Source organism: Girardinichthys multiradiatus, chromosome 22 (genome assembly GCF_021462225.1).
Source record: "Girardinichthys multiradiatus isolate DD_20200921_A chromosome 22, DD_fGirMul_XY1, whole genome shotgun sequence".
NCBI lineage: Eukaryota > Metazoa > Chordata > Actinopteri > Cyprinodontiformes > Goodeidae > Girardinichthys > Girardinichthys multiradiatus.
Window position 1 is genome coordinate 16,889,408 of NC_061814.1, and position 12,558 is coordinate 16,901,965.

A 12,558-nucleotide genomic window follows, 5' to 3' on the forward strand; every position below is an offset into this window, starting at 1 on the left:
TGTTTTCTGTCGGCCAAGCAATTTACAAAAGGCCTTCTCAACTCACTTTTATTCAGTCTTTCTTTGTGGTTTTTTTTTTTTTTTTTTTCTTAATCCACACACGCATTTGAGGAAGGGAAGGGGGTCTGAATGTATAATCTTCTACATTTAGCAGCCTTTAATCCTGACGCCTTTCTCTGATGTGATTTTGCTCCTCTTGGTCCCCCATGAACAATTAACTTGTAATCTGCAGAAACATACATTCTGTCGCTGCGGAGAGGAGAAGGAGGAACCCCCATGGGAGCCGGCGGACAAACTGCTCTGCGCTTCCCCAGGCGCAGCGCTAGCTGTCTGATGCAGCCTGCTGCTGCAGCCCGCTCCATCATTTCATGTTCATTTCTCCTTTCTGAGCGCATTTAAATTAGCGCCATTCATTCAGATTATTATGCGACATGAGGCCTGTTAGGAACAAAGTTTTTAAAAATGCTTTTTATTAATATTACTGAAAAGCAAAATATAAAAAAATGTGTTATTTATTAGGGCAAATTCTTCTTCTTATTATTGTTGTTAAAGTTTAGGAAAAAGGCTTAATATTTAATACTTCATACTCGGGGCAACAGGGAAAAAAAAAATATATATATATATATATATATATATATATATATATATATATATGCACACAATTAGATTATAATTATTATTAAGAAAAAATAACAAATGAGTTGATAGTTTAAAAAAATTTACAACAAAAAGGGTATTCTTAATATAACCAACTTTAAATATGTTTAAAATTGAAAATATAAGAAGCGGTTTTTATTCTCTAAATCTTTTATAAATATAAAAGATTTAGAGAAAAGTTGGTGCTGCCCAAAACGTAAGGGAAACTTTAGATTCATAGCAAAGGCTAATGATAATCATAATTAGCTGTTTGGCGAGATCGTAATAAATGAAAGAAAAAAAAAGGCAGAGTTTATGATCCATAATTTCATTTTATTGAAATTTCCGCCAGGAATGCTGGGTGATAATAAATATTTGTTTGAATCAGTCATCAACAATGTACAAAAATAAACACACAGGGTCTCTGGGCAAAGTCTTTTCTGCAAAAACGGTCATGCCAAGATCATTATACAAACATGCAAGAAAAAAAACTTTTTTATAGAAACAAACTGAATTTTTGCACAATAGGACTAAAAATAAGCCACATTGCTGAAGTTGATCTTAAACAGTTTCCCGCCGAGCCATTTCAGCCAAACCCATAAATCTGATAACTCTCATGTAAGTGTATAAACTCCTTGGTACAAGGCACAGAAAGCATTCTTTGTTTTTACAAAATGACGCCTGATATGAAATTAAAAACTAAAGGTTCATGCAGCCTCCATCACTTGTCGCAATGTGTTGTGAAACTAAATTCAGTCAAACACCGGAGAACCATAGCATCCTGTTGCACTTTTTACCAAATGGCAAAATCAAAAGTCAGTCATATGTCCTTGTTGCAAGGAGGATTTTTTTTCTTATATACGTTTAACAAGAAAACGGACTAAACGACAACATGCACCTGATTTCTTTATGTACAAATGTCAGTGTATTTCTTAGTCTCTGATGTGTGTCAGACATCATTTCAGGCCGTCCTTTCCCTCCCCTGTGAGTCTTGTCAGGCCCGTGGAGGTGATGGGGATGTGCGGAGGAGGAGGCACCTGGCAGATGGTACAAGGGCAGGGCAGGCCGGCCCAGTGCTGGAAGCCGGAGCTCAGTGGCAGGGCCGGGGGCGCAGCCGGGGAGCCCTTCATCAGTGCGTGCGGCGCTCTGATGGATGTGAGTCCGGGCAGCGCGCTGGACAGGGTGGAGGACGTTGAGGAGGACAACGCGCTTCCAAGGAGAGGGTGTACCTGGTGCGCAGCAGCAGCAGCGGCGGCGGCTGCTGCTGCCGCGGCGGGTCCAGCTGAGTGCCCTCCGGCAGCGTGCGCCACTGTCCCACAGTGGAAGGCCGAGTGCTGCCCGCCGTAAATCTCCCCCACCAGCCGCTTCATCTCGTCCAGGGAGCTGGTGAGCATCAGGATGTAGTTCCTGGCCAAGAGCAGCGTGGCGATCTTGGACAGCTTTCGCACTGAAGGCCCGTGCGCGTACGGCATTACTTCGCGCAGCCCGTCCATGGCCAGGTTGAGATCGTGCATGCGCTTCCGCTCCCGGCCGTTGATCTTGAGTCGGAGATGGTACATTTCCTCCTCGGTGACCTGCTTCTTAAGTTTGTACTTGTTACTGCTGCTGTTGCTGCTGCTGCTGCTACTGCTTCCCACCGACGCGGACTTTGCGTCTCCAGCGCGCAGGTGCTCACCGCCGGTCATCTTTTGGCGCTGCTGCTCACCGCTCTGCGTGGAGGAGGTCACTGATGAGCCGATGTTTTGGTGGAGGTGGTGGTGGTGATGATGGTGCGGGTGGTGGTCTCGAAGAAACATGCCGTCCATGTCCGGGGAAGAAGCTCTGCTGCTCGGGCTGGAGTCTGAATTCATTTTATTAGTTTGCTTCCGAGGTTGTTGGGTAGGAGGTCGCTGCTGGCTTCCTCCCTCTCTCCTCTCCTCTCCTTTCCTCTCCTCTCCTCTCCTCTTCTCTTCTCTTCTCTTCTCTTCTCTTCTCTTCTCTTCTCTTCTCTTTTCTTCTCCTCTCCGCTCCTCTCCTCTCCCTCCCTTCTCTCGTTTCGCCCTGTCAGTCTCTCTCCTGTTCTGTTTCTGTACTCGCTCTGGTCGCCTGATGATGCCTGTGTGCGTCCTGTCCCGCTTTGCACTGACCGCTTTGCTTCTTTGGCTGCCGACTTTCTCTCTGTGTGTATGAGGAGGACACTCATGGTGCGTATTTATAAGCGGGGACAGACAAAAGCGGCTTTCCCATTTCCCATTCATAACGCCTAGTTAGGAGCATGACGTGCCGGCGAGAAAGGGGCGGCGTGCTTTCACTGTCCCAGTGACCGCGCTGCGTAGCCATTCACTGCCATTGTCAGGACGCTGCTGGGGGTCAAAGCTCTCCTCTCGCAAGAACATAAACGAATTGGTCAGTTTTAGCGCATTTAATGACATTTCTGCAATAATATCAGCGCCCAAGTTGTGCAGTTTCATTTTTTAAAGGCTTTGCTGTAACTACCAAACACTTTACGCACAACTTAGTTACACATAAAGCCAGTAGCCCATCATATGTAGACTGCGTTTGCTGAAAGTGCCTAGAAAAGAATAAACTGTAAAAAAAAAAAAAAAAAAAAAAAAAAAAACTCCTTTCGTAAAATCGACAACACAGAAAACAATATGGTTAATGAAGCTATGAATATTTAAAGCAATTTGCGCCTCGGTTAGTGATTAACTAGTAAATGCGCAGGAATTGGAAGGTAAATTATTCTTCCATTCAGCGGTTCCTGCTGCCGGCTTTATCCGGTGACAGTCCCACTCTGTGACTCTGTGCTCTCCAATACGGTAGCATGTGGGCGTCAGAGTTAACCCAGATCACCACAGAAAGTTCTTTGAAACGCAAGACAGTATTGATTAACACAGTTTTTACTCATTCCCTCTTGTAATAATAATAATAACAATAAAGTGGGACAAGTTTGTAAAGCATCACTCATCCACAAGGTAATTTAGATAGAGTTACAGACGAAACGGGAGGAGTTACAAATAAATTGGAGAGAAGGGTGAAAACGTCTCTGATGACCTGTTTCATACCATACAAATATATCTTAGATGTATTTATGTCCAAGACTAATTCTAGCTAAACCATTAACAAGATTTTAAATATGCTATACGAATATGGAGCCATTGCAGGGATGAAAACTGATGTGCGATGATTAATTTAGGTGGTTTTGGTCAAGACTCAGGTTGCAGCATATTGGATGACCTGCAGCTCCCTGACTGGACCTGAAGACAAAATTACAATAATCAAATATATTATATTATATTATATTATATTATATTATATTATATTATATTATATTATATTATATTATATTATATCATATTATATTATATTATATAATAAAAACTGATTTAAACCCTATATTTATACCATTTATCAGTCCTTCTGAAACCTAAAGAAGTGAAGCCTTGATCCATTTGCTTTCTTCACCATAACCGGCCACAACAGAACTGAAAAGAGTTCCATACTTTATTTAATTAGTGCTGTGCTTTCACGTTTTTCACATAAATTGTTTGAAACACTTGACATGTAATTCCCACTCTCCTCTCTCTCGGTGCAGAGGTTCTGGGTCTCTGGGACAAACAGTTTGCTCATTCTGTCTAGAGGTCACTCTTATATTGCCAGGGAGTACTGGCCTATTCTGGTGCTGGGCTTGCAGTGTCTTGGTGGATTGATCTGACCACTCTGTTCTGGTCATGCAAAGTTTCTCAATGGATTTTAAGGTTATTTTTGAGTCTCAAAATAATCTGTAAAAGCTTGCTTTTCTGGGGGAGAAGTTTACTGAGGTACAGAACAACCAATCAGAAGTTGACTTGAAGTTATAGAGCCAATGATAAATAGATTCTATATTTTTTTCTTAAAACATCTTCTTTTCAAATTAATAATGTTTTACTTTAAACCACAATAACTGACACTGTTTTCAGCTATTTCTAACGTAACCATTAAATAAAAGGCAAGTTCAAATTCTGTCAAAGTATAAAAGTAATAACCCATGGAATATTTAAAAGCTTCCCAGTTTTCTAACTTAGAAAAATATCATCAGCTTTAGGAAAACTTTCTTTTCAGTCTCATCTATAAGGAACCTTAATAGCTTCCATCTGGCATTTGGATAAACAAACTATCAAGATTCCCGCCTGCCACCTAAAGGAGCAAGAATATCTTCTCATTTTTCTTGTTTTCCGACATCAATATTACTGTGCATTAATGTATTAAATTATACACACGTTTTAGAAAGGGTCACAGGTTGTAAAAAAAAAAAAGCAGTTTTTCTTTGTGTTGCAATATGCACCAGTTTGCCAGTTATTTCACTAATGCTAAAAGGTACAAATCCCAGAGGGACTGTGCATTAAATTGAACTGTATGGACTTTTATATCAGACCATTACAATATATCAAATTGCAGTGTCATTGCAATATTAATATTTGGAATATTGTCATTGCTAAGGAAGGCTCTGTTTCAATATTTGGTGGGCTATTCCATTTCAAGTGGAGAACTTTCCACTATCCATATACATGCCATAATATATCAGGTGGAGGGACTTTGACTGTCCCTGAAGACCACACCCAGAACTGCTTGAACACTGGAGCAGGTGGAGTAACAGCTGGTTTTTAAAAGTGGAGGAGCAAATTTATGTTTTTGCTCCCCAATATTTTTACCCAAACAAAATGGATCACTCCACGCAGTCAGACACCGTTTCTGAAGTTCTGATACTCCTTACCAGGGGTGTTTTTTGGGTCTCAAAACATTGGGGGCTTTAGCCCAAATCCAAAATAATTAGATTTCAATAAGGCAATTTATAGGTAATTTAAAATACAATTAAAATAATGTAGGACATATTGTAACAGTTCTCTGTCTCAGCTGGTTTTAGACTGAATGTAAATTATTGTGAATTAAACAAAAAAAGGTTTGCAATAATTTTACTTTTTATTTTTGTTAGAAGTTGAATGAAGGACAAGGAGAAACAGAATTTAGGCCTGATGAAAAACCATTTGGCTGAAGCAAATAATGATGCATTTTGAGGTATTTAGAAAAGAACTTAATCTGAATTTTTCTAACAAAAGTTTTTCTTAAACTCAGAAATGTTTACTCTGGGCCAGATAAATGTGCTTCTTTTGTCATCTACAATAATTACCTTTTTAAACGTTACATTCTCATCAGTGTTCCCCTCCTGAGGCTCCATTATCTTTATTCTTATATTTCAAAAAAGGAAAGTGGTATAAAGTTGATTTTCTTAAATCTTAGTCAAATGGTAAAATTCTAAAACACATTTATTTATTTTAATTATACCAGGAGCTTTTGAAACATTTTATTAAAATTGTTCCTTCTTTTATGAACCTGTTCTCTTTTATCGTCATCTTTTCAGCCGTTTCATTCCACTTCTGAAGAAATTTGGCCTGCCAAAAATAATAAATGAAACATTTTACAACACAGTCTTTTGTTCTGCATGTGAGACATTAGAGCAGTTCTCACTATTAAACACTTTGAGAGGAAAGGGTGTTAAGTTGTGGTGTTTAAAATATAGCATAAAGCCTCATCCTGGACCTTATCAGTACTAATATTACAGTTATTAATAACTGTATTCATATGGTATATATGTCTCACCTTCAGTAAAACTGTATCCTTGTTTAATTAGTTTAGATTCTATAATATTACATGTGTAATTCAGAAAAATATAATAGTTAACAAATGGTCCACCTGTGATTAATTTGTTTGATTTATTTCTTAATTATACTGCATTTTCAAACCCAGAGCTGTATGTTTAGAATCAGAAGATATGAAAGATAACAGGGAGGCTTACTTTTACATTTCTACTACGTCTTACTGGCACCAGGAGATATTTTCCTGGTTTATTGGGCAACACTTTTTTCTGTCTACATGTAGAACTAGACTATAAGACACATTAATCTCATTGCTGCAGCAATGAGATTAATGTGTTGATCTGAAGGACCTTTTAATGTGTTCAGCTACGTTAGGATTAAATGCTTTTATTTTGACTGAAGTAAAGGACCAGATATTTTCACATTATGATGCAAATCCCGCTAGAAGAAGGTTGCTACTGTTTTCTATCACAGCAACATCATTTAACTTCACCTGTAGCTCAGGTGAAAGCTCCTCATTATGACCCTGAAGATGCTCAGAGTGAACCTCCACCTCATGTCTTGCTGGGTGAATCAGTGATTATCTGTAACTTACAACTAGCCCATTCTGAGTCAGCATTCAGGTTTTACCGCTATCTTCGTCTGGGTTATACCGCTCGGCGTCCACCTGTTCCTGAACACAAACACACACCAGGCTCCCTCTCTCCTGTTGGCTCCGCGGTTGCTCTGAAATGAACCCTGTTCGAGGCGCTCAGTGTAACTTTTCTGGTAATGAAGTAGGCAGGTCAACCTGGAGTAAACTGCTGTTCTGGCTGTGCGTGTAGTTGTGCATTTGTGGTGCTGCGACTGCGCAAATAACTATTTTGTCTCTTCTCCTTTTAACTCATTGTCAGGTTAGGTGGAGCAGGACGTGATTATATGGAACACAATTGAAAAAATTTGATTGTTTTTAAATAAAAATGTGAAGTCCAATACCATTTTGTGGCTGCATCTTTTTAATACTTCTACATTTCTTCTATCAAGAAGTCCGGGGCTATTCAGAAAACATCCGGGGCGGAAGCCCAGGTCTAACTACGCGCCTGCTTCTTACTATACCTTTTATTAACTAGATGGCAAAAAAAATGTTGGAATCTATTTTATATCAGAATGGTTTGATATATTAATAAAGGTCACTTTATCTAAGCATGATCTTTTCAGTCAGCTTGTAGCCAAGGAGAAGAACAAGCACAATCTGAATTGGCTTTATAATTGTTTTAACAGTGCTGCATGTCTCTTGCTAACTGTATATCAGGGGAAAGAGTGTTTTCAAATTCACGCAGAATTGTACTATTCTGGCAAAAGGTGTGGCAATTATCTTGCAGAGCTGCATCCAGACACACCCAGGAGTTCTGCGATAACGCTCCCCACCCCTCATAGTTACAGCATCCCAGTTACTAAATCTAGCTATAAACTTAGGCTTATGAAATTAGCACATAGACAAGAGAAAACCCTTGGATCAAATCTATACCAAAGAAGATGTCTTTACTCTGTAAGTCACAGAAGTATCATACTCTGCAGGACTATGTTAATCCTCTCGGTATCATCCTATCTGCAGAGGAAGGATATTGTAGGTGTTTTGTTATACCTTTTAAACTGTTTTCAGAGTCATAAACTCAAAGTAATTCGGAATAACTGCCAGAAACACAAAGTTAAAGTTCTCTTGAGCAACGACAATGTGGGTTAATCCAAATCAAAACCATCTTTGCAATGTTCAACATTAATGTTGCCGTTTCATATTTATCTGATGTAGTAACATCTGTAAAAACATGTTTCACGCCTATAAAAATAATTAAAAAAGCAAAGACAAATCCACAAATGAAAGACACGCACCAACAGATTCATTCGAATACAGCAAAAGTCACCCATCCGATTGCTGTGTTAAAATGTTACAGCTCACTAAATGGAACAGGCATTCTCTATTGCGGGGTTGAGAGTCTCTCTCTGCTCTGAAGACTCTACTCCAAATTTGTTTTGTGGAAGTGGAGTACAGGAACAGGCCACCAACAATAACATGTTGAAGTATCTGAAGCACTCTTCCTCCGAACGCCAGCTTAACTTCACTCCATCCATCTGTCAAATGTCCGTCCTGTCCGTCAGCACCCACCCACCCAACCTGCACTTCAGAATTGGATAGTAATATTTGCCCCTGCTGGAAGCTCTACCCTTCCCCATTGAGATTACCCTGGTAGAACAGTAAAAATGTGTATTCACAGCCTCATTGTGGGCCCAGCAAAAGAGCCCTCGTCATAAAGGTGCTGTCAATACAAAGAAAAGTGCTGGTCGGCTTTGCTCTCTCTTGGTGGCATTTGAAAGTCTAAAGCTTTGAATACCAATTGCTTGAACTGGACATATGTGAATCCGCTGTAAGCCTACTAATCCTGTCCCCAAGTGTTTCTTTGTGTGCAGAGCAGCCTCACACATCCAAGAGAAAGTGTTCCTAATCCGGCCAATGTGGAGAAATGTTGAATGAGGGGGACATTTGAGTGTGTGTGTGTGGGCGCGTGTGTGTGTTTTTGTGTCTGTGTGTGTGTGTGTGTGTGTGTGTGTGTGTGTGGGTGTGTGTGTGTGTGTGTGTATATGTCAGGTATCAGCTTGTGCAGGAACTCATAATTTTCAAAGAGGTGGTTTTCAGTATGTGTGTCCATCTGAGGCCTTTAGCTGCACACCACCAGGACACTGGCCTAAATGAAGGCAGTTATTCACTGTTCTCCCAGACTACTGTCGCAGCAGGTTGCCCATAATGTGCTCTTTTCAGTGTGTAAGCGCCTCGCTTTCCTTTCGTTCCTCTGTTTATACGTCTTCATCTCTCTGCCCCGATTACTTATTCCCTTCTGGATCTACCTGTTTCTTCCCTCTTAAAAAAAACATTATCTGAGAAATAAGTAGTTTAGGCACCATAACATTATCAGGTTTTACCCACCAGCCAGTAAGGAAATGTCATTTTAGCAAAAATACTACAACCACTGATTCTTACATTGGCATTTCACTCTATAACATATGCAATGTCACTCCAAACTCTATAGAAATGTGATGTGTGTAAAACTGTAATGAGATATACAGGGGTTGGACAATGAAACTGAAACACCTGGTTTTAGACCACAATAATTTATTAGTATGGTGTAGGGCCTCCTTTTGCGGCCAATACAGCGTCTATTTGTCTTGGGAATGACATATACAAGTCCTGCACAGTGGTCAGAGGGATTTTAAGCCATTCTTCTTGCAGGATAGTGGCCAGGTCACTACGTGATACTGGTGGAGGAAAACGTTTCCTGACTCACTCCTCCAAAACACCCCAAAGTGGCTCAATAATATTTAGATCTGGTGACTGTGCAGGCCATGGGAGATGTTCAACTTCACTTTCATGTTCATCAAACCAATCTTTCACCAGTCTCGCTGTGTGTATTGGTGCATTGTCATCCTGATACACGGCACCGCCTTCAGGATACAATGTTTGAACCATTGGATGCACATGGTCATCAAGAATGGTTCGGTAGTCCTTGGCAGTGACGCGTCCATCTAGTACAAGTATTGGGCCAAGGGAATGCCATGATATGGCAGCCCAAACCATCACTGATCCACCCCCATGCTTCACTCTGGACATGCAACAGTCTGGATGGTACGCGTCTCTGGGGCTTCTCCACACCGTAACTCTCCCGGATGTGGGGAAAACAGTAAAGGTGGATTCATCAGAGAACAATATATGTTTCACATTGTCCACAGCCCAAGATTTGCACTCCTTGCACCATTGAAACCGACGTTTGGCATTGGCATGAGTGACCAAAGGTTTGGCTATAGCAGCCCGGCCGTGTATATTGACCCTGTGGAGCTCCTGATGGACAGTTCTGGTGGAAACAGGAGAGTTGAGGTGCACATTTAATTCTGCCGTGATTTGTGCAGCCGTGGTTTTATGTTTTTTGGATACAATCCAGGTTAGCACCCGAACATCCCTTTCAGACATCTTCCTCTTGCGTCCACAGTTAATCCTGTTGGATGTGGTTCATCCTTCTTGATGGTATGCTGACATTACCCTGGATACCGTGGATCTTGATACATCACAAAGACTTGCTGTCTTGGTCACAGATGCGCCAGCAAGACGTGCACCAATAATTTGTCCTCTTTTGAACTCTGGTATGTCACCCATAATGTTGTGTGCATTTCAATATTTGGAGCAAAACTGTGCTCTAACCCTGCTAATTGAACCTTCACACTCTGCTCTTACTGGTGCAATGTGCAATCAATGAAGACTGGCTACCAGGCTGGTCCAATTTAGCCATGAAACCTCCCACACTAAAATGACAGGTGTTTCAGTTTCATTGTCCAACTCCTGTAGCTGTATTTCATGGATGCAAACATCCACATTGTTTGCATTGTGGATGAATAGTGATGAACCAGAGTTCTCTGTCTGACTACAATCAAGTATTCCATAGCCATAAATTCATATTTTTTCCCAGTGGTTACCCTCCGAAACACAATTAAAAACCCTCCAAACCTTGAGGAAAGATGTAATGGCCGATATACACTGTGCGATTTTGGGGCATCGCAGACGAAAAACAAGGATTGTAGGAAAATCGTGGAGAAATCTTTGGTCATGGCTCTAAAACTGCTGGTTTATGTCACACTGTGAGACAGGTTCAAGGACAGCCTTTGTTAGCATCTTGCGACTAAAGATACCCTGCGATAAATATCTGGCAGTGTCAGATTTTTAGAATGACAACCTCACAGTGTGACACCTGCTACAACCTCCATCTACTAATCCATCAATAGAACTGAAGCAGGAAATTACACAATGGTCAGTTGGTCAACAGGCATCCGAAGTTGACCTCTCTTCGCCAGCCATGAAGCATCCACATTTTCTTCATCCTCCTTTTCTTCATATTTATTTTGAGGCACATAAATGTTGCAACAACAAGAGCTGCATTCTTCACTGTGTGTTTGTTGAGGTTGCCTCTGGTGGCATAGATGGATGGTGTACGCCGATCTGGTGCACGCTGGTGACGTTGCTTATTACCATATTTCGTAACCGATTTAGTAGTTAAATGGTCATCATACAATGTGCACACATCAAACTTGAGGTTATACCTAAGTTTATTAGATTTATGTCACACAGTGTGTAATGGAATAGTCTTAATCGACAACATACAGGTCCTTCTCAAAAAATTTGCATATTGTGATAAAGTTCATTATTTTCTATAATGTAATGATGAAAATTTAACATTCATATATTTTAGATTCATTGCACACTAACTGAAATATTTCAGGTCTTTTATTGTCTTAATACGGATGATTTTGGCATACAGCTCATGAAAACCCAAAATTACTATCTCACAAAATTAGCATATTTCATCCGACCAATAAAAGAAAAGTGTTTTTAATACAAAAAACGTCAACCTTCAAATAATCATGTACAGTTATGCACTCAATACTTGGTCGGGAATCCTTTTGCAGAAATGACTGCTTCAATGCGGCGTGGCATGGAGGCAATCAGCCTGTGGCACTGCTGAGGTCTTATGGAGGCCCAGGATGCTTCGATAGCGGCCTTTAGCTCATCCAGAGTGTTGGGTCTTGAGTCTCTCAACGTTCTCTTCACAATATCCCACAGATTCTCTATGGGGTTCAGGTCAGGAGAGTTGGCAGGCCAATTGAGCACAGTGATACCATGGTCAGTAAACCATTTACCAGTGGTTTTGGCACTGTGAGCAGGTGCCAGGTCGTGCTGAAAAATTAAATCTTAATCTCCATAAAGCTTTTCAGCAGATGGAAGCATGAAGTGCTCCAAAATCTCCTGATAGCTAGCTGCATTGACCCTGCCCTTGATAAAACACAGTGGACCAACACCAGCAGCTGACACTGCACCCCAGACCATCACTGACTGTGGATACTTGACACTGGACTTCTGGCATTTTGGCATTTCCTTCTCCCCAGTCTTCCTCCAGACTCTGGCACCTTGATTTCCGAATGACATGCAGAATTTGCTTTCATCCGAAAAAAGTACTTTGGACCACTGAGCAACAGTCCAATGCTGCTTTTCTGTAGCCCAGGTCTGGGGAATGCGGCACCTGTAGCCCATTTCCTGCACACGCCTGTGCACGGTGGCTCTGGATGTTTCTACTCCAGACTCAGTCCACTGCTTCCGCAGGTCCCCCAAGGTCTGGAATCGGCCCTTCTCCACAATCTTCCTCAGGGTCCGGTCACCTCTTCTCGTTGTGCAGCGTTTTCTGCCACACTTTTTCCTTCCCACAGACTTCCCACTGAGGTGCCTTGATACAGCACT

General features: G+C 41.1%; 1 protein-coding gene across 1 annotated transcript; it reads right to left on the reverse strand.

The window, feature by feature from the left end:
* Positions 1 to 954: 954 nt before the first annotated feature.
* On the reverse strand, positions 955 to 2,909 carry olig3 (oligodendrocyte transcription factor 3). The gene has a single exon (XM_047352123.1). It carries the CDS (start codon positions 2,871 to 2,873, stop codon positions 1,593 to 1,595), a length of 1,281 nt encoding a protein of 426 aa, XP_047208079.1. The 5' UTR covers positions 2,874 to 2,909; the 3' UTR covers positions 955 to 1,592.
* Between the last annotated feature and the right edge of the window lie 9,649 nt (positions 2,910 to 12,558).